We start from the raw sequence: 21166 nt of genomic DNA on the forward strand, positions 1-21166 counted from the left end.
AAGTTAGTTTAAAACTTCCCAGAACAGCTCTAGCAAATCTGCCCAAAAAGATATTGGTCCCTCAGGTTCAGGCAAAACCTTTCCCTTTTGTACAAGTCATACCTTTCCCAAACAAAATCCCAATGACAAAAAAATCTGAAACCCTGCTCTGGTCACCAGTGTAGAGGGAGTTTCACACTGTGTCTCACCCTGGGACTGTGTGATGGGACAGTGTGGAGGGAGTTTCACTCTGTGTCTCACCCTGGGAGTGTGTGATGAGACAGTGTAGAGGGAGTTTCACCCTGTGTCTAACCCTGGGACTGTGTGATGGGACAGTGCAGTGGGAGTTTCACTCTGTGTCTGACCATAGGAGTGTGTGATGAGACAGTGTCAAGGGAGTTTCACTCTGTGTTTGACCGTGGGAGTGTGTGATGGAACAGTGTAGAGGGAGTTTCACTCTGTGTCTAACCCTGAGACTGTGTGATGGGACAGTGTAATGGGAGTTTCACTCTGTGTCTGACCATAGGAGTGTATGATGAGACAGTGTCAAGGGAGTTTCACTCCGTGTCTGACCGTGGGAGTGTGTGATGGGGCAGTGTAGAGGGAGTTTCACCCTGTGTCTGACCCTGGGAGTGTGTGATGGGACAGTGTGGAGGGAGTTTCACTCTGTGTCTCACCCTGGGAGTGTGTGATGGGACAGTGTAGAGGTAGTTTCACTCTGTATCTGATTTCACCTTTTCTCGTTAATCTACTGTGGAGGACATCTGACCTGTCCTCTCCATATTATGTTTCTCCTGCTTTGTTTGCAGCCACAGGAACCTGTGCCCTGAGATGAATGGCACCCTCTCAGGGAAAGCTCCATCACTGATAATATGGACACTGCCAATACTGAGGCATCTCTCTCTTCCACTTTGGTAGGTTGATAACTCATCACTTACAGGAGAGTCTGAACCTCAGACCCGATCTCCAGAGTTTACCAACGACAATCCACTCGAGACCAGGAATATTGCCTTCTTCAGTACCAATTGTGTGGAAGGTAATTCAGTGTCTGACTTGTAATCTTGTCGTCTTTTCAGGAAAATACACTCAGTGGCCACACCTGTACACCTACTTGTTAATGCAAATATCTAATCAGCCAATCATGTGACAGCAACTCAGTGCATGAAGACATGTAGACATGGTCAAGTAGTTCAGAGTCTTCCGAATAGGGAAGAAGTGCCATCAGAGTGGCCTTGTCCTTGGAATGATTATTAGTGCCAGACGAGATGGTTTGAGAACCTTCAGTGTCTGACCCCTGGGAGTGCGTGATGGGACAGTGTGGAGGGAGTTTCACTCTGTGTCTATCCCTGGGAGTGTGTGATGGGACAGTGTAGAGGGAGTTTCACTCTGTGTCTATCCCTGGGAGTGTGTGATGGGACAGTGCAGAGGGAGTTTCACTCTGTGTCTGACCCCTGTGAGTGTGTGATGGGACAGTGTAAAGGGAGCTTCACTCTGTGTCTGACCCCTGGGAGTGTGTGATGGGACAGTGTGGTGGGAGCTTCACTCTGTGTCTGACCCCTGGGAGTGTGTGATGGGACAGTGTGGAGAGAGTTTCACTCTGTGTCTGACCCCTGGGAGTGTGTGATGGGACAGTGTAAAGGGAGCTTCACTCTGTGTCTGACCCCTGGGAGTGCGTGATGGGACAGTGTGGAGGAAGTTTCACTCTGTGTCTATCCCTGGGAGTGTGTGATGGGACAGTGTAGAGGGAGTTTCACTCTGTGTCTGACCCTGGGAGTGTGTGATGGGACAGTGTGGAGGGAGCTTCACTCTGTGTCTGACCCCTGGGAGTGTGCGATGGGACAGTGTGGAGAGAGTTTCACTCTGTGTCTGACCCCTGGGAGTGTGTGATGGGACAGTGTGGAGGGGGTTTCACTCTGTGTCTGACCCCTGGGAGTGTGTGATGGGACAGTGTGGAGGGGGTTTCACTCTGTGTCTATCCCCTGGGAGTGTGTGATGGGACAGTGTGGAGGGGGTTTCACACTGTGTCTGTCCCCTGGTCGTGTGCAATGGGACAGTGTAGAGGGAGTTTCACTCTGTGTCTGACCCCTGGGAGTGTGTGATGGGACAGTATGGAGGGAGTTTCACTCTGTGTCTCACCCTGGGAGAGCGTGATGGGACAGTGTAGAGGGAGTTTCACTCTGTGTCTGACCCCTGGGAGTGTGTGATGGGACAGTGTAGAGGGAATTTCACTCTGTGTCTGACCCTGGGAGTGTGTGATGGGAGTGTAGAGGGAGTTTCACTCTGTGTCTAACCCTGGGAGTGCGTGATGGGACAGTGTGGAGGGAGTTTCACTCTGTGTCTGACCTTGGGAGTGTGTGATGGGACAGTGTGGAGAGAGTTTCACTCTCTGTCAAACCCCTGGGAGAGTGTGATGGGACAGTGTAGAGGGAATTTCACTCTGTGTCTGACCCTGGGAGTGTGCGATGGGACAGTGTGGAGGGATTTTCACTCTGTGTCTGACCCTGGGAGTGTGCGATGGGACAGTGTGGAGGCAGTTTCACTCTGTGTCTGACCCTGGGAGTGTGTGATGGGACAGTGTAGAGGGAGTTTCACTCTGTGTCTAACCCTGGGAGTGTGTGATGGGACAGTGTGGAGAGAGTTTCACTCTGTGTCAAACCCCTGGGAGAGTGTGATGGGACAGTGTAGAGGGAATTTCACTCTGTGTCTGACCCTGGGAGTGTGCGATGGGACAGTGTGGAGGGAGTTTCACTCTGTGTCTGACCCTGGGAGTGTGCGATGGGACAGTGTGGAGGCAGTTTCACTCTGTGTCTGACCCTGGGAGTGTGCGATGGGACAGTGTAGAGGGAGTTTCACTCTGTGTCTGACCCTGGGAGTGTGCGATGGGACAGTGTGGAGGGAGTTTCACTCTGTGTCTGACCCTGGGAGTGTGTGATGGGACAGTGTAGAGGGAGTTTCACTCTGTGTCTAACCCAAGCTCTTTGTGTTGGTGGAAACAACAGGAATTCTGCAGATGCTGGAAATTCAAGCAACACACATCAAAGTTGCTGGTGAACGCAGCAGGCCAGGCAGCATCTATAGGAAGAGGCGCAGTCGACGTTTCAGGCCGAGACCCTTCGTCAGGACACGCAGTCGACGTTTCAGGCCGAGACCCTTCGTCAGGACTTCCTGACGACCGCCTGAAACGTCGACTGCGCCTCTTCCTATAGATGCTACCTGGCCTGCTGCGTTCACCAGCAACTTTGATGTGTGTTGCTTGTGTTGGTGGAGTATGCTTTGTTGACGCTCTGATATTCTCTAACCTGGCCCCCCTCCCGCCCCACCCCCGTGCAGGAACAGCCCGAGGAGTGGTGATCTTCACCGGAGACCGGACTGTTATGGGCCGCATCGCCACTTTGGCTTCGGGGTTGGAGGTGGGTCAGACTCCCATCTCCATGGAGATTGAGCACTTCATCCACATCATCACAGGCGTGGCCGTCTTCCTGGGCGTCAGCTTCTTTGTGCTGTCTCTCATCCTGGGCTACACCTGGCTGGAGGCTGTCATCTTCCTCATCGGCATCATCGTGGCCAATGTTCCCGAGGGACTGCTGGCCACTGTCACTGTAAGCTGGATTCAGGGCTCGGGGGTCAGTGCGGTCAAGGTCAGTGGCGTGGGGCAAGAGGGCAGGAGAAGGTCATTTATGGGGTCCTGAAGGGATGGAAAGTCGTGGGGCTCACTGTTCTGTTGAATGTGCCGTCCATCTCTCGCTCTCCCCCATGCCTTCCGTCTCCCCACGTTTCCCTCCCAATGCTTTGTTCTGCCTCTTTCCCTACTTTTCTTTCCCTTTCTCGCTGTCTGCCTCCTTTTCCTCTTCTCTCTCGGCACACTCTGCACCCCTCTTCCCAGCCCTCCACCTCTCCCCCTCCCTCCTAACCCCATTTCTCCACTCCCACTTCCTCTCCCCTTCCTTCCCCCCCATCTTCCCCCTCCCTCCCTGGCTCCCTGTGCCCTACCCCAGCAGCCCTCTCTCCCCCACCCGGCTGCATTCATCCTCTGCCCGCACCCCCCAGCACTTCCCACTCCCCCACTCACTCTCCTCACTCTGCCTAGGTCTGCCTGACCCTCACAGCCAAGAGAATGGCTCGCAAAAACTGCCTGGTGAAGAACCTAGAAGCGGTCGAGACTCTGGGGTCCACCTCAACCATCTGCTCGGACAAGACGGGGACCCTGACACAGAACCGCATGACAGTCGCACATATGTGGTTCGACAATCAAATACACGAGGCGGACACAACAGAGGATCAGAGTGGTACAGCCGTTAGACGCCTCTCTGCCTGAGAGACCTCACAGGGAGCAGTGCCTCCCGTCCTCGTATGGAGTAGTTGAGAGGGAGAGTGAGGGTGTCCAGCCTGGGGAGAGTTACGGGGAGAGCGGGGGAGGCCAGGCTGGGGAGAGTTACGGGGAGAGGGAGGGTGCAAGGAAAAGGGAGAGTTACAGAGAGAGAGAATGTCTGGGATGATTAGAGGGTTGGGGAGGGATGTATGTGATGAGGAGGGGTTTAGAAGAATGGGGAGTAGTTTTAGTGTGATGGTTGATTTTCGTGGGGCAGGGAGGCAGTTAAAGGAATGGGGAGGGGTTTAGAGGGACGGGGAGGTGTTTAGGAGGATGGGTAGGGGTTTAGAGGGATGGTGAGGGTTTAGAGGGATGGGGAAGGTTTTTGGTGAGGGGAGTAGGGCTATACCGGGATGCAGAGGGGTTTAGAGGGATGGAAAGGATTTAGGGAGATGGGAAGGGATGGGGATCAGGGGAGGAATGGAGATCAGGGGAAGGATGGGGACTGTGGGAGGGATGGGGATGGGGGGGAGAATGGGGACCGGGCGGACGGGGGTTGGGGGGCGGGGATCAGGGGAGACGGGGATCGGGATCGGGAGGGACGGGGACCGGGGGAGGGATGGGGATCGGGAGGGGAGGGGATCGGGGGACGGGGATCGGGGGGGGATGGGGAACGGGGATCGGGGGGAACGGGGACCGGGGTAGGGACGGGGATCGGAGGGGGGACAGGGATCGGGGGAGGATTTGGACAATCTGTATTATATCTAAGTTTTCACAATGTCGACGCCCAAGCTGCTGGCATTTGATGGGATCTCCCTGTGCAGCCTTGTGGCAGAGTGCATGTGTACCCTGTGTGACCTTCCTCTTGTTGACACCCCAGGTTCAGCCTTTGATAAGACTTCACCCACGTGGGGTGCACTCTCTCGCATCGCGGCTCTCTGTAACCGTGCTGTCTTCAAACCCGGCCAGGAGCACCTGTCCATTTCCAAGGTGAGTTACTCTGGGTCAGATTCACCACCACCCCTCGACATCTCTTTCTCCACCTCCCTCCTACCCGGACCTACCTCTCACACCACTCCCACGTCCTCTCTCACCTCCCCCATGTCCCAGACCCCTCCCCGTTCCCCACTCACTCTTCTCTCCCCCTTTCTCCTTCTCTCCCCCTTTCCCCTTCTCTCCCCTTTTCCCTCTTTCCCCTCTCTCTCCCCTTCCCTCCCCTTCTCTCCCTCTCCCCATTCTCTCTCTCTCTCCCTCACCCCGTTCCTTCTCTCTCTGTAATTTACAATTTTTATTATTCTGTATTACAACTACAAATATGACAATATAGCCAGTGATATTAACCCTGATTCTGGTGAAGATAATCATTACTGTGGATGTACTGTAGACAATGGAGGAGAGGCTTTGCAGGCCGGTAAGCTCCTATTGCCCCTCTTCCCTGCAGCGTGAGACGGCCGGGGATGCATCGGAGTCAGCACTGCTGAAATGCATCGAGCTGTCCTGCGGCTCCGTGCGGGAGATGCGTAAGCGGAGCCCGAAGGTGACCGAGATCCCCTTCAACTCCACCAACAAGTACCAGGTAGGAGCCGCTGCCTGTCATCGCGGAAATAGGACCTGCTCCCCTCCCGCAGGGAGAGCCAGGACCTTGGCTCTTGGCGTGGGGTGAGGGGAGTGTGGTAGACGGGGGAGGAGTAGAGTGGACAGCTGGGCTGGGGACAAAGTGACCATAAGGCACAGGAGCAGCATGAGGGCTGCTCAGCCGATCGAGTCTGCTCCACCATTCCATCATGGCTGATTTACTATCCTTCTCAACTCTAACCTGCTACCTTTTCCCCGTAACCCTTAACACTCTTGTCTAATCAATAACCTGTCAACCTCTGCTTCAAATGTATCCAATGACTTGGCCTCCACAACTGCGTGTGAATGAATTTCATAGATTCACTGCCCTCTGGCTAAAGAAATTTCTTTTCATCTCTGTTCTAAATGGATATCCCTCCAGTCTGAGATTGTGTCGTCTGGTCGTAGACTCCTCCACAACAGGAAACATCATTTCCATATCCACACAAACACTACGAATTCTGCAGATGCTGGAAATTCAAGCAACACACATCAAGTTGCTGGTTGCTCTCCACATCCACTCTATCTTTGTCCACTGGTCCTAGACTCCCCACTATAGGAAATATCTTCTCCACATCCACTCTATCTGTGACCTCTGGTCCCAGACTCCCCCACTACGGGAAACATCCTCTCCACATCCACTCTGTCTGTGTCCTCTGGTCCTAGACTCCCCCACTATAGGAAACATCCTCTCCACATCCACTCTAACTGTGTCCTCTGGTCCCAGACTCCCCCACTTTAGGTAACATCCTCTCCACATCCGCTCTGTCTGTGTCCTCTGGTCCCAGACTCCCCCACTACGGGAAACATCCTCTCCACATCCACTCTGTCTGTGTCCTCTGGTCCTAGACTCCCCACTATAGGAACACACATAAAAGAAGGGTCTCGGCCTGAAACGTCCACTGCACCTCTTCCTAGAGATGCTGTCTGGCCTGCTGCGTCCTGGCCACCAGCAACTTTTATGTGTGTTGCTTGAATTTCCAGCATCTGCAGAATTCCTGTTGTTCCCACTATAGGAAACATCCCCTCTACATCCACTCTGTCTGTGTCCTCTGGTCCTAGACTCCCCCACTATAGGAAACATCCTCTCCACATCCACTCTGTCTGTGTCCTCTGGTCCTAGACTCCCCCACTACGGGAAACACCCTCTCCACATCCACTCTATCTGTGTCCTCTGGTCCCAGACTCCCCCACTATAGGAAACATCCTCTCCACATCCACTCTATCTGTGTCCTCTGGTCCCAGACTCCCCCACTTTAGGTAACATCCTCTCCACATCCGCTCTGTCTGTGTCCTCTGGTCCCAGACTCCCCCCACTATGGGAAACATCCTCTCCACATCTACTCTGTCTGTGTCCTCTGGTCCTAGACTCCCCACTATAGGAACACACATAAAAGAAGGGTCTCGGCCTGAAACGTCCACTGCACCTCTTCCTAGAGATGCTGCCTGGCCTGCTGCGTCCTGGCCACCAGCAACTTTTATGTGTGTTGCTTGAATTTCCAGCATCTGCAGAATTCCTGTTGTTCCCACTATAGGAAACATCCCCTCTACATCCACTCTGTCTGTGTCCTCTGGTCCTAGACTCCCCCACTATAGGAAATATCTTCTCCACATCCACTCTATCTGTGACCTCTGGTCCTAGACTCCCCCACTACAGGAAACAACTCTCTCCATATCCACTCTATCTGTGTCCTCTGGTCCTAGACTCCCCCACTACGGGAAACACCCTCTCCACATCCACTCTATCTGTGTCCTCTGGTCCCAGACTCCCCCACTATAGGAAACATCCTCTCCACATCCACTCTATCTGTGTCCTCTGGTCCTAGACTCCCCCACTATAGGAAACATCCTCTCCACATCCACTCTATCTGTGTCCTCTGGTCCCAGACTCCCCCACTATAGGTAACATCCTCTCCACATCCACTCTATCTGTGTCCTCTGGTCCCAGACTCCCCACTATAGGAACACACATAAAAGAAGGGTCTCGGCCTGAAACGTCCACTGCACCTCTTCCTAGAGATGCTGCCTGGCCTGCTGCGTCCTGGCCACCAGCAACTTTTATGTGTGTTGCTTGAATTTCCAGCATCTGCAGAATTCCTGTTGTTCCCACTATAGGAAACATCCCCTCTACATCCACTCTGTCTGTGTCCTCTGGTCCTAGACTCCCCCACTATAGGAAACATCCTCTCCACATCCACTCTGTCTCAGCCTTTCAATATTTGATATTTTTCGATGAGATTTCTCCAATTTCTTCCAAACTCCAGCAAGCACAGGCCCAGAGCCGTCAAACGCTCCTCAACCATTAACCCATTCAATGTGGGTGGGCAGGGAAATTGAGCGGACCATTGGGTGGGAGGGAGCTGTTTGTGAGTCCATGTCACTACCATCCTCACCTCCCTCCTCATCTCTCCTTCCCCCCACCCACCCTTCAGCTCTCCATCCACAAGATGGAGGCCGGCGAGGGCTCAGCCGATCCCCATCACCTGCTGGTGATGAAGGGAGCCCCAGAACGGATCCTTGACCGCTGCTCCACCATCCTGATGCACGGCCAGGAGGTGCCCCTGGACCAGGAGATGCGTGAAGCCTTCCAAAATGCCTACCTTGAGCTGGGTGGTCTCGGGGAGCGCGTCCTGGGTGAGTACCACCTTCCACTGCACCACCACTGCTTTGCCTATGGGTGTGTGATCAGGCTGACTGTCAGGAGGGAGATGAGGGATGAGGGCAGAGGAGGGAAGAGGCACTGGGATCTTCCACTGCACTTCGAGGGCGAACTGGGGAAAGTACCTGGGTTGTTGCTGTGAACGAGGGTGGGAGGAAAGATACGGTTTGGGATCTTGTTGTACCCATTAGTGAAGGGATCTCTGGGATCTTCCTGTGCATTGTGTGTAGTGGGGAGAGGGATGTGTTGTATCAGGGGAGGTATGTTGGATTACTGGGATCTTGCTGTGCATGTCTCTGATGGGGAATCTGGCTTGCATACTCTCCTGCTCCCTTCCTCTTTCCTGACCTGCACCCTCCTTGTCCCCCCCGCCATTTAACTCCTCCCTCCTCTCTCTTCTTCCATTCCCTATTCTGGCTCCCCCTCACCCCTTTCCTTCTCCTCATCTGCCCCTCATCATCTCCCACTGGTGTCCCTCCTCCTTCCCTTTCTCCCATGATCCGTCTCCTCTCCTATGAGATTCCTTCTTCTTTCAGACCTTCAGCTTTCCCACCTATCCCCTCCCTGCTTCCTATTTGATCAACACTCACCCTCCCCTCTGCCTAGATTCACCGATCACCTTCCAACACGTCCTCCTTCCCCTCCCCCACCTTCCGATATTGGCTTTTTCCAGTCCTGGAGAAGGGTCTCGCCCCGAAACGTTGACTATTTATTCCCCTCCATAGACGCTAGCTCATCTGCGGAGTTTCTTCAGTGATTTACCTGTGCTTCTCCCTCCTTCCAGGCTTCTGTCACCTCAGCCTCTCCCCCGAACCATTCCCTATTGGCTTTCCCTTTGACGCAGATGAGATGAATTTTCCGACGGAAAACCTGTGCTTTGTGGGACTGATGTCAATGATTGACCCTCCACGAGCCGCGGTCCCTGATGCCGTGGGCAAATGCAGGAGTGCTGGGATCAAGGTGAGACCCCAAAACACCCTCTGTATCCTTCCCTGCGCCCAGGGCAAGCCCACCAACCCACCGTCTGCCTGCCTCTCTCCACAGGTCATCATGGTCACGGGGGATCACCCCATCACCGCCAAGGCTATTGCCAAGGGCGTTGGGATAATTTCCGAGGGGAATGAGACGATGGAAGATATTGCTCAGAGACTGAACATCCCAATTAGTCAGGTTAACCCAAGGTAAGGCAGAGAAAATCCCCCGTGTCACTGTCCCATCACACACTCCTAGCAGTTCGACAGAGTGAAACTCCCTCTTCACTGTCCCATCACACTCTCCCAGGGTCAGACACAGAGTGAAACTCCCTCTACACTGTCCCATCACACTCTCCCAGGTTTAGACACAGAGTGAAACTCCCTCCACACTGTCCCATCACACACTCCCACGGGTTAGACACAGAGTGAAGCTCCCTCTACACTGTCCCATCACACTCTCCCAGGGTTAGACATAGAGTGAAACTCCCTCCACACTGTCCCATCACACTCTCCCAGGGTCAGACTCATAGTGTAATTCCCTCTACACTGTCCCGTCACACTCTCCCAGGGTCAGACTCATCGTGAAACTCCCTCGACACAGTCCCATCACACACTCCCAGGGGTTAGACACAGAGTGAAACTCCCTCTACACTGTCCCATCACACACTCCCAGGGTCAGACACAGATTGGAGCTGTGCTGACTGAGCTGGGAGAAATCGAGTCAAAACTACTGGATAAAGTTCGTGGAATACTTTGGAAGTGGCACTAAAAGTCTCTTGGACGACTGAATGAGTGACGGCGCTGGTGTGGAAGCTCGGTGTGGAGTTTTACTGCCGGTTTGGGCTGGGTTTGTTGGCGGCTGCTAACTGCGTAGCTCCCAGCTGCGGCCGCTGGCAACTCGCCAGGAAGCCGGTTCACTCCAAAACCGGAGGCAAATGCCGTCGTTCCCCCCCATTGATATCGGGGCAACGTTCCTCCTCCTTTATCTCCCTGATTTTCGTCCGGTGTCGGAGCCGGAGCATCTGAAAGGACGTTTCGACCTCTCCCAGCCTGGGTTTCTGCAAGTCCGACGGAGCCTTTCCTGGCACCGAGCCAGCGACGAACTGTCGACTGCAAACTTTCCCGGCCAGTTACTCGATTCGCTCCAGGACTTCTAATCGACACCGCTGTAAAATTCGCAGACTGGAAACAGCGCCAGCATGCCGGATCGGTCTCCAGGGAGTCGCGGGCCTGCGGGGAGTTACGCAAGGGCAGCTGCCTCCCCGGCCTCGGACAACGCCCTGCTTCGGTCGGTGAAGGTGGAACGCGGGGTGCAATGTATTTTGCACCCTGGAATGACACTAGAAAAGTGTGCGGAGGCAATGGAGGACCTTGTGGGGAAAGGTGGTATTCTGGCCACCGAAAAGGAGTTTGGAAAGGCGGTGTTCTATCTGGCGAATGAAGAGCTAGTGCACCGGGCCCTAAGCAGGGAAGTCACGGTAGACAACATCTTTTTACCTATGGAGCTGGTGACGGCCCCCACACAACGTATCGTGCTTGGGCATGTTAAGCTTTTCATTCTGAATGAGGACCTGCTTCCCCCACTGGCCCGTTTAGGGCAAGTAAGGTCGGAGATCACTGCCATCCGACACAAATTTAAGAGACGCACCCTCCGCACTGTAATCTCTTTCCGGCCTCAGGTATTCATGCAGCTGGAAAGGGAGGACGATGTTGAGGGCCGGTTTACTGTCCGGCACGAGGGAGTAGATTATCAGGTGTACTGGAGCTCCGAGCGCCCACGGTGCCATGCATGCAGGGAGGTGGGGCACTTTCGGAGGGACTGTTCTACCACCCAGAACCCGAGGGAGCCCACTTCAGGCACCAGTGCTCCAGCCACCTCTGCCCCTGTTCCTACTCCTGCGCGTGCACCTGTGCCTGCACCTGATTCTGCCCCTGCCCCGGCCCCTCACCCTGCCCCTACCCCTGATCCTGCCCCGGCCCCTCATCCTGCCCCTACCCCTGTCCCTACTCCTACGGTTGGGTCGGTCCCTGCTCCTCTCCCTGTGGTTCAGGTGGGGGACGGAGTGGAGTCTGTGCGGAGTAAGAAGGCAAAGAAGAAATCCAAACACCCTAAGAAGTCGGCCTCTGAGGCCGCAGAGCTCACGCCCATTTGCCCTGAAGTGGAGCGTGGGGCTCGGGGAGGTGCGCAAGCAGATGGGGTGATGGAAACAGAGAGCACCGCCCCATCGGTGAATCCTGCACCTGTGTGCTCCTCAGGCGTGCAGAGGAGAAGGGAATGTTCCCGCAAGGGGGCAGGGGATGTAGATGCGGGGGAGTCCCAGGAAGGGGTGGGAATCCGGGCGGATGTTAGTTCGAAACCTGAGTCCCCAGATGTTGCCACCAGTCCTGGGTAGCTGGTGTGGTTGTGCAGAAAGCTTGTGATAGCCCTGTTTGCACAAATGAGACAGCCCGGAAGCCCTCCACCCAGGACATAGTAGTAAGCACCTCCCTGGAGGCAAGTGTATCGAATAGTGTAAGAGGAGACGAGACAAAGTACTCTCATACTCAGCACCAGGCTGCTTGTGAATCCCTTGGACCAAAGGTGCCGGGTTCCCCTTCATACCTGCCCCCCGGGGAGGTTGATATTCTATGCACGTCGACCCCAGCAATAAATGGCTTGCAGGGAGTCCCTGGGGATTGTCCCTCCACTGTCGCAAATGTGGTTGAGACTGATGCGACGGTGGAGCGGGCAGGTATGAGTGAGGTACCCACTGCGCAGTGTGGGTCACAAGCGCGGCCATCTGTTGGAACATGCAGGGAAGACGATGGGGAATCTATCTGCAGTGACGGGTTGGAGGGGGACTCCTTCAATAGTGAGACAATGGACATCCTCACCCCTCCTGAGAAATCCCCATTGATACCTGTAGAGGAAATTAAGCATTTCATTCTCACCTCTGAGGGTGCCAAGCACCGGCCTCAACTAGCCTCGCTTCGCTGGCCCAGCGTGCCGAGGCTGGTGAGGTCCCTGAGAGTCATCCTCAGACGGAAGGGAAAGGGGAAGAGGAAGAGGAATGCGGTGTCGGGGAACGACAGACGGCGACTAAAATCTTTCCTGGATGACCTGGTAAGGGACACCAGAGGGAGAAGCAGCCTCGCTCCTTCAGGGGATGGTGGGTCACAGGGTAGCGTTGGTACCACTCGAGCCCGGAAAGCAAAAGGTATCCTTGCTTTCTTTCGGGACAGTGTGGTAGAGGGCGCCTCCGCTCTCACCGGAATGGGCACAGCTGCTGAGGCCTAGTGTACTCCCGACATGAAGCTTACCATAGCTAGTCTAAATGTATACGGCAGCAGGGATCCTCTTCACAGGCATAACAATCTCTCAGTCCTCAGGAATGGGCGGTATGCAGTGAGTTTCCTGCAGGAAACCCGTACCATCCCTGGGGACGAGTCGGCTTGGCTCCTGGAGTGGCAGGGCGGGGTCTACATGAGCCACCTCAGCTCCATTTCTAGCGGGGTGGCGATCCTGTTGGCCCCAACCTTCCAGCCAGTAATTGAAAGAGTCCAAGACGTTGTGCCCGGCCATCTGCTCCACCTGGCTGTGCGCCTGGATGGTGTACCATTGCATTTTATCAATGTGTACGCTCCCAGGCGCGGTGTGATGCAGACGCGCCTATTCTGTCAGCTGTCCACCCTGCTGAGCTCCATCGATCCTGGGGACTGCGTCATCCTCGGGGGAGATTTCAATTGTACCCTCGAGATGGAGGACCGCTCGGGCCTCCAACGCGACCCAGCATCAGCAAAAAAGTTAAAGGAGCTAGTCGGCTCCTTTGACTTGGTGGACAGCTGGCAGAATCTTCACCCCGACTCTAGCGCCTTCTCGAGAAGGTCTAGAGAGGGAGGTTCCAGGATAGACCATCTGTACATCTCTCGGGCCTACGTCTCCCGTGTGTCGGCGTCCTCCATTCGGCCAGTGTCGTGCTCGGATCATCACCTTGTGTGGATGGAATTTATTCTACTACACCCTCCGGTGGGATCCGGGTATTGGCGTTTTAACAACCGACTGCTGGAGGACAGCCGATTCCGGGATTCGTTCCGAGCGTTCTGGGTCTCCTGGAAGGAGAAGCGGAGAGAGTTCTGCTCCCTACAGCTCTGGTGGGATGTGGGCGTCGCCCACATCCGGTTTTTATGTCGGGAGTATACTAGGGGGTCGACAAAGAGGCGGGGCTCTGAGATTGAGTGGCTTGAGAGAGCATTGCTTGACCTGGAGTCCTGCCTCGGTCCGACCGCTGGAGACCAGCAGCTGTGGCAGGAATACCAGGAGAAGAAGGACACACTAAGGAACCTGCAGCTTCAGCAGTCCCGAGGTGCGTACGTGAGGTCACGGATCCAAATGCTGCAGGATTTGGACCGTGGCTCACCCTTCTTCTACTCGTTGGAGAGGTGGCGGGGAGTTCAAAAGCAGCTAGTGGAGTTGCTGGCTGCCGATGGCTCCTACATCACGGACCCTGAAGAAATTAACAACGAAGTCCGTTCATTCTATCAGTCCTTATTCTCGTCTGATCCGTCAAATGCGGAGGCGTGTAATGAGGTCTGGAAGGATTTGCCTAAGGTCAGCCCAGAGGACACAGTGCATCTGGATGCCCCCCTGACTCAGGAGGAGCTGTCCACTGCCCTTCGGCAACTCCGGAGGGGTAAGTCCCCTGGCTTGGGTGGACTGAGCGTTGAGTTTTATCAGGCTTTTTGGGACGTCCTGGGGGATGATGACAACCTTGTCCTAGGGGAGAGCCTAGCCACCGGAGAAATGCCCCTCTCACAGCAGAGAGCTGTTGTGGTCCTACTGCCCAAGAAGGGGGACCTCCACCTGCTAAAGAACTGGCGGCCGGTCTCCCTCTTGTGCGCGGACTACAAGATCTTTGCCCGGACAATGGCCAACCGTCTGGGTTCGGTAATTGGACAGGTGATTGGTCCTGACCAATCTTACACAGTCCCGGGCCGCTCCATCCAGGACAATGTCCACTTAGTATGGGACCTGATCCACCTGCTCCAGGAGACTGGGTCCCCAGCAGCGTTTCTTTCTCTTGACCAGGAGAAGGTGTTTGACCAGGTAGACCACAGTTTCCTGCTGGGCACTCTGCAGGCTTTTGGGCTCGGACCACACTTTGTGGCCCAAGTTCGGCTCCTATACTCTGCCGCAGAGTGCCTTGTTAAGATCAATGGATCACTGACCGCGCCCATTCCCTTCAGAAGAGGAGTATGTCAGGGGTGCCCCATGTCTGGTCAACTGTATGCGATCTGTGTCGAGCCATTCCTCAGCCTTCTTCGGCGAAGGCTGACAGGTCTGGTTCTGCGCGAACCGGACATGGAGGTCATCCTCTCGGCCTACGCCGATGACGTACTCCTCATGATGACAGACCCCTGTGACCTGCGGAGGATCTGCAAGTGCCAAGATGTTTTCTCGGCGGCATCCTCCGCGTGAATCAACTGGGCGAAATGTTCCAGACTATTAGTAGACCAGTGGCAGGTGGACTCCCTGCCGGAGGAGATGAGAGCTTTTGAGTGGAGCACCAGACGTCTTCTCTATCTGGGAGTCTACCTGAGTCCTTCTGGGGAGACCTGGCTGGCGAACTGGCAGGACCTGGAGACAAAGGTCATGGCCCGGCTAGGGCGCTGTTCAGGCCTTCTCAGGGTGCTTTCCTATCGAGGCAGGGTGGTGGTCATAAACCAGCTGCTGGCCTCCATGTTGTGGTACCGGATGGTCACCTTGGCCCCCCCTGCCCCTTTTGTCGCGAGAATGCAGAGGAAGCTAGTGGACTTCTTCTGGGGTAACAGGAAACACTGGGTCTCTGCAGCGGTTCTGAGTCTCCCAGTAGGAGAAGGCGGACAGTCGCTGGTGTGTGTACGCACACGGCTGGCGGCTCTCCGCCTCAGGACTCTGCAGAGATTCCTGTACGCCGAGCACCCTCCCGGATGGCACGTATTGGCGACTTTCTTCCTCCGGAGGGGTTGCTGTCTTCACAAAGATATGCAGCTACAACCAGCAGGCATCAGCCGTGCTGCTTTGCGGAGTCTGTCCATCTTCTAACAGGACCTACTGAGAGTCTGGAACATGGTTGCCTCAGGCCAGGAATCCCCTCCTCTGGCAGAGGGCAGGGTCCTGGCCGACCCTTGCCCTGCCTCAACAGATGTCGGTGCGGCTCAGGTGTGTGGATCGACTGAAGCTGAGCTGCTCGTTGGGCCCAGGCCCCACAGCCTTACCCGGGAGCTGAGTCCACACAACCTGAGCCGTCTCTCCTCGACACCCACAATCCCATTCAGGGATGCAAGCAGGAGGTACCTTTATGGGCTGCTGCTCCACACCCTCCACTTCCTAGCCCTCGTCCACCGTCCCGACACGCCATGGCGGTCGGTCTTTCCACCTGGAGGTGAGGGGGGTCCCCAATGGAAGTCCCTTTACGAGGGGTTCTTCCCATGCACCTTGGGGATCTGGGGTGGAGGGTGCTGCATAGAGTGGTGCCCTGTAATAAGTTCTTTAGTTTGTACACGGATCTCCCAGCCGCATGTCACTTGTACATGGAGTGTGTGAGACTGCAGCCCCTTTTCGCGTATTTGCGTGGGCTGCGTCTCGCCTTCTGGTTGCATTTCAGTCCCACCCTATTCATATATGGTCATCCAGTAAGGAGGGGGGCACAGAGGGATGAGGATGTCCTTGTCAACTTGCTCCTGGGGCTGGCGAAAATTGCCATCCGTGGCTCCTTGAAAAGGGTGGCAGGAGGTTCTCCCTGGGCGGACTGCTTGGCTATGTTTAGGGGGTATGTTCGTGCCCGGGTGAACATTGAAAAGGAATACGCACAGTCCACGGCGACCGTAGAGGTGTTCCAGGACCGTTGGGCTCCGCGGGGTGTAAATGCCATCATTGATGAGGATGGTAATATATTGGTTTAACATGTATTGGGTCTGTTTGGAGTGCAGTAAATGTGTTTAGTCACTGGTTTTGTAAATATTGTATAGCACCGACATTTGTAATAAAGAATTCTGTAAAAAAAAGGGTCAGACTCATCGTGAAACTCCCTCTACACTGTCCCATCACACACTCCCAGGGGTTAGACACAGATTGGAGCTGTGCTGATTGAGCTGGGAGAAATCGAGGGAAAACTACTGGATAAAGTTCGTGGAATACTTTGGAGGTGGCTCTAAAAATCTCTTGGACAACTGAGTGAGTGACGGCGCTGGTGTGGAAGTTTCATTTGGAGTTTTCCTGCCAGTTTGGACTGGGTTTGTTGGCGGCTGCTAACTGCGTAGCTCCCAGCTGCAGCTGCTGGCAACTTGCCAGGAAGTCGGTTCACTCCAAAAACCGGAGACAAACGCCGTCGTTCCCCCACTAACATCGGGGCAACATTCCTCCTCCTTTATCGTTGTGATTCTCGTTCGGTGTAGGAGCTGGAGCATCTGAAGGGATGTCTTGACCTCTCCCAGCCTGGGTTTCTGCAGGTCCGACGGAGCCTTTCCTGGCGCTGGAATTTCTGGCGCCGAGCCAGCAAGGTACTGTCGACTGCAAACTTTCCCGGCCAGTTATTCGACTCGCTCCAGGACTTCTAACCGGTACCGCTGTAAGATTCTCGGACGGGAAATAGCGCCAGCATGCCGGACCGGTCTCCAGGGAGTCGCGGGCCTTCGGAGAGCTATGCAAAGGCGGCTGCCTCCCCGGCCTCGGACAACACCCTGTTTCGGTCGGTGAAGGTGGAACACGGGGTGCAATGTATTTTGCGCCCTGGAATGACACTAGAAAAGTGTGCAGAGGCTATGGAGGACCTGGTGGGGAAAGGTGGTATTTTGGCCACCGAGAAAGGCAGTATTGTATCTGGCGAATGAAGAGTTAGTGCACCAGGCTCTAAGCAGGGAGGTCATGGTAGAAAACATCTTTTTACCGATGGAGCTGGTGACAGCCCCCACACAACGTATCGTCCTTGGTCACGTTAAGCCTTTCATCCCCAACGAGGACCTACTTCCCCCACTAGCCCATTTGGGACCAGTAACGTCGGAGAAAACTGCCATCCGACACAGACGCACCCCCCGCACCGTAATCTCTTTCCAGCGTCAGGTATTCATGCAGCTGGAAAGGGAGGACGACGTTGAGGGCTGGTTTACTGTCCCGCACGAGGGGGTAGATTATCAGGTGTACTGGAGCTCTGAGCGCCCACGGTGCCATGCATGCAGGGAGGTGGGGCACTTTCGGAGGGACTGTTCTACCACCCAGAACCCGAGGGAGCCCACTTCAGGCACCAGTGCTCCAGCCACCTCTGCCCCTGATCCTACTCCTGCGCGTGCACCTGTGCCTGCACCTGATTCTGCCCCTGCCCCGGCCCCTCACCCTGCCCCTACCCCTGTCCCTACTCCTACGGTTGGGTCGGTCCCTGCTCCTCTCCCTGTGGTTCAGGTGGGGGACGGAGTGGAGTCTGTGCGGAGTAAGAAGGCAAAGAAGAAATCCAAACACCCTAAGAAGTCGGCCTCTGAGGCCGCAGAGCTCACGCCCATTTGCCCTGAAGTGGAGCGTGGGGCTCGGGGAGGTGCGCAAGCAGATGGGGTGATGGAAACAGAGAGCACCGCCCCATCGGTGAATCCTGCACCTGTGTGCTCCTCAGGCGTGCAGAGGAGAAGGGAATGTTCCCGCAAGGGGGCAGGGGATGTAGATGCGGGGGAGTCCCAGGAAGGGGTGGGAATCCGGGCAGATGTTAGTTCGAAACCTGAGTCCCCAGATGTTGCCACCAGTCCTGGGGTAGCTGGTGTGGTTGTGCAGAAAGCTTGTGATAGCCCTGTTTGCACAAATGAGACAGCCCGGAAGCCCTCCACCCAGGACATAGTAGTAAGCACCTCCCTGGAGGCAAGTGTATCGAATAGTGTAAGAGGAGACGAGACAAAGTACTCTCATACTCAGCACCAGGCTGCTTGTGAATCCCTTGGACCAAAGGTGCCGGGTTCCCCTTCATACCTGCCCCCTGGGGAGGTTGATATTCTATGCACGTCGACCCCATCAATAAATGGCTTGCAGGGAGTCCCTGGGGATTGTCCCTCCACTGTCGCAAATGTGGTTGAGACTGATGCGACGGTGGAGCGGGCAGGTATGAGTGAGGTACCCACTGCGCAGTGTGGGTCACAAGCGCGGCCATCTGTTGGAACATGCAGGGAAGACGATGGGGAATCTATCTGCAGTGACGGGTTGGAGGGGGACTCCTTCAATAGTGAGACAATGGACATCCTCACCCCTCCTGAGAAATCCCCATTGATACCTGTAGAGGAAATTAAGCATTTCATTCTCACCTCTGAGGGTGCCAAGCACCGGCCTCAACTAGCCTCGCTTCGCTGGCCCAGCGTGCCGAGGCTGGTGAGGTCCCTGAGAGTCATCCTCAGACGGAAGGGAAAGGGGAAGAGGAAGAGGAATGCGGTGTCAGGGAACGACAGACGGTGACTAAAATCTTTCCTGGATGACCTGGTAAGGGACACCAGAGGGAGAAGCAGCCTCGCTCCTTCAGGGGATGGTGGGTCACAGGGTAGCGTTGGTACCACTCGAGCCCGGAAAGCAAAAGGTATCCTTGCTTTCTTTCGGGACAGTGTGGTAGAGGGCGCCTCCGCTCTCACCGGAATGGGCACAGCTGCTGAGGCCTAGTGTACTCCCGACATGAAGCTTACCATAGCTAGTCTAAATGTATACGGCAGCAGGGATCCTCTTCACAGGCATAACAATCTCTCAGTCCTCAGGAATGGGCGGTATGCAGTGAGTTTCCTGCAGGAAACCCGTACCATCCCTGGGGACGAGTCGGCTTGGCTCCTGGAGTGGCAGAGCGGGGTCTACGTGAGCCACCTCAGCTCCAACTCTAGTGGGGTGACGACCTTGTTGGCTCCAACCTTCCAGCCAGAAATCGTAAGAGTCCAAGACGTTGTGCCCGGCCATCTGCTCCACCTGGCTGTGCGCCTGGATGGTGTACCATTGCATTTTATCAATGTGTACGCTCCCAGGTGCGGTGTGATGCAGACGCGCCTATTCTGTCAGCTGTCCACTCTGCTGAGCGCCATCGATCCTGGGGACTGCGTCATCCTCGGGGGAGACTTCAATTGTACCCTCGAGATGGAGGACCTCTCGGGCCTCCAACGCAACCCAGCATCAGCAAAAAAGTTAAAGGAGCTAATCGGCTCCTTTGACTTGGTGGACAGCTGGCGGAACCTTCACGCCGACTCCAGCGCCTTCTCGAGAAGATCTAGAGAGGGAGGTTCCAGGATAGACCATCTGTACATCTCTCGGGCCTACGTCTCCCGTGTGTCGGCGTCCTCCATGCGGCCAGTGTCGTGCTCGGATCATCACCTTGTGTGGATGGAATTTATTCTACTACACCCTCCGGTGGGATCCGGGTATTGGCATTTTAACAACCCACTGCTGGAGGACAGCCGATTCCGGGATTCGTTCCGAGCGTTCTGGGTCTCCTGGAAGGAGAAGCGGAGAGAGTTCTGCTCCCTACAGCTCTGGTGGGATGTGGGCGTCGCCCACATCCAGTTTTTATGTCGGGAGTATACTAGGGGGTCGACAAAGAGGCGGGGCTCTGAGATTGAGTGGCTTGAGAGAGCATTGCTTGACCTGGAGTCCTGCCTCGGTCCGACCACTGGAGACCAGCAGCTGTGGCAGGAATACCAGGAGAAGAAGGACACACTAAGGAACCTGCAGCTTCAGCAGTCCCGAGGTGCGTACGTGAGGTCACGGATCCAAATGCTGCAGGATTTGGACCGTGGCTCACCCTTCTTCTACTCATTGGAGAGGTGGCGGGGAGTTCAAAAGCAGCTAGTGGAGTTGCTGGCTGTCGATGGCTCCTCCATCACGGACCCTGAAGGAATTAACAACAAAGTCCGTTCATTCTATCGGTCCTTATTCTCGCCTGATCCGTCAAATGCGGAGGCGTGTAGTGAGGTCTGGAAGGATTTGCCTAAGGTCAGCCCAGAGGACGCAGTGCGCCTGGACACCCCCCTGACTCGGGAGGAGCAGTCTACTGCCCTTCGGCAACTCCGGAGGGGTAAATCCCCTGGCTTGGGTGGACTGAGTGTTGAGTTTTATCAGGCTTTTTGGGATGTCCTGGGGGATGATTACAGGTTTGTCCTAGGGGAGAGCCTAGCCACCGGAGAAATGCCCCTCTCACAGCAGAGAGCTGTTGTGGTCCTACTGCCCAAGAAGGGAGACCTCCACCTGCTAAAGAACTGGCGGCCGGTCTCCCTCTTGTGCGCGGACTACAAGATCTTCGCCCGGGCAATGGCCAACCGTCTTGGTTCGGTAATTGGACAGGTGGTCCATCCTGACCAATCTTACACAGTCCCGGGGCGCTCCATCCAGGACAATGTCCACTTAGTATGGGACCTGATCCACCTGCTCCAGGAGACTGGGTCCCCAGCAGCATTTCTTTCTCTTGACCAGGAGAAGGTGTTTGACCAGGTAGACCACAGTTTCCTACTGGGCACTCTGCAGGCTTTTGGGCTCAGACCACAGTTTGTAGCCTGAGTTCGGCTCCTGTACTCTGCCGTAGAGTGCCTAGTTACGATTAACGGATCACTGACAGCATCCATTCCCTTCAGAAGAGGAGTGCGTCAGGGGTGCCCCATATCTGGTCAACTGTATGC

General features: G+C 55.3%; 1 protein-coding gene across 1 annotated transcript in view; it reads left to right on the forward strand.

Moving 5' to 3' along the window:
- Nucleotides 1-21166, forward strand: part of LOC134344203 (sodium/potassium-transporting ATPase subunit alpha-2) — a 227687-nt gene that overhangs the window by 126079 nt on the left and 80442 nt on the right. The window contains exons 7-14 of the mRNA XM_063043611.1: nt 898-1015; nt 3310-3578; nt 4067-4265; nt 5169-5278; nt 5730-5864; nt 8335-8536; nt 9346-9521; nt 9606-9742. Of these exons, the coding sequence (XP_062899681.1) occupies nt 898-1015; nt 3310-3578; nt 4067-4265; nt 5169-5278; nt 5730-5864; nt 8335-8536; nt 9346-9521; nt 9606-9742 (1346 nt within the window). The remainder of the gene's footprint in view (nt 1-897; nt 1016-3309; nt 3579-4066; nt 4266-5168; nt 5279-5729; nt 5865-8334; nt 8537-9345; nt 9522-9605; nt 9743-21166) is intronic.

This window comes from Mobula hypostoma, chromosome 3, assembly GCF_963921235.1.
Source record: "Mobula hypostoma chromosome 3, sMobHyp1.1, whole genome shotgun sequence".
Classification (NCBI taxonomy): domain Eukaryota; kingdom Metazoa; phylum Chordata; class Chondrichthyes; order Myliobatiformes; family Myliobatidae; genus Mobula; species Mobula hypostoma.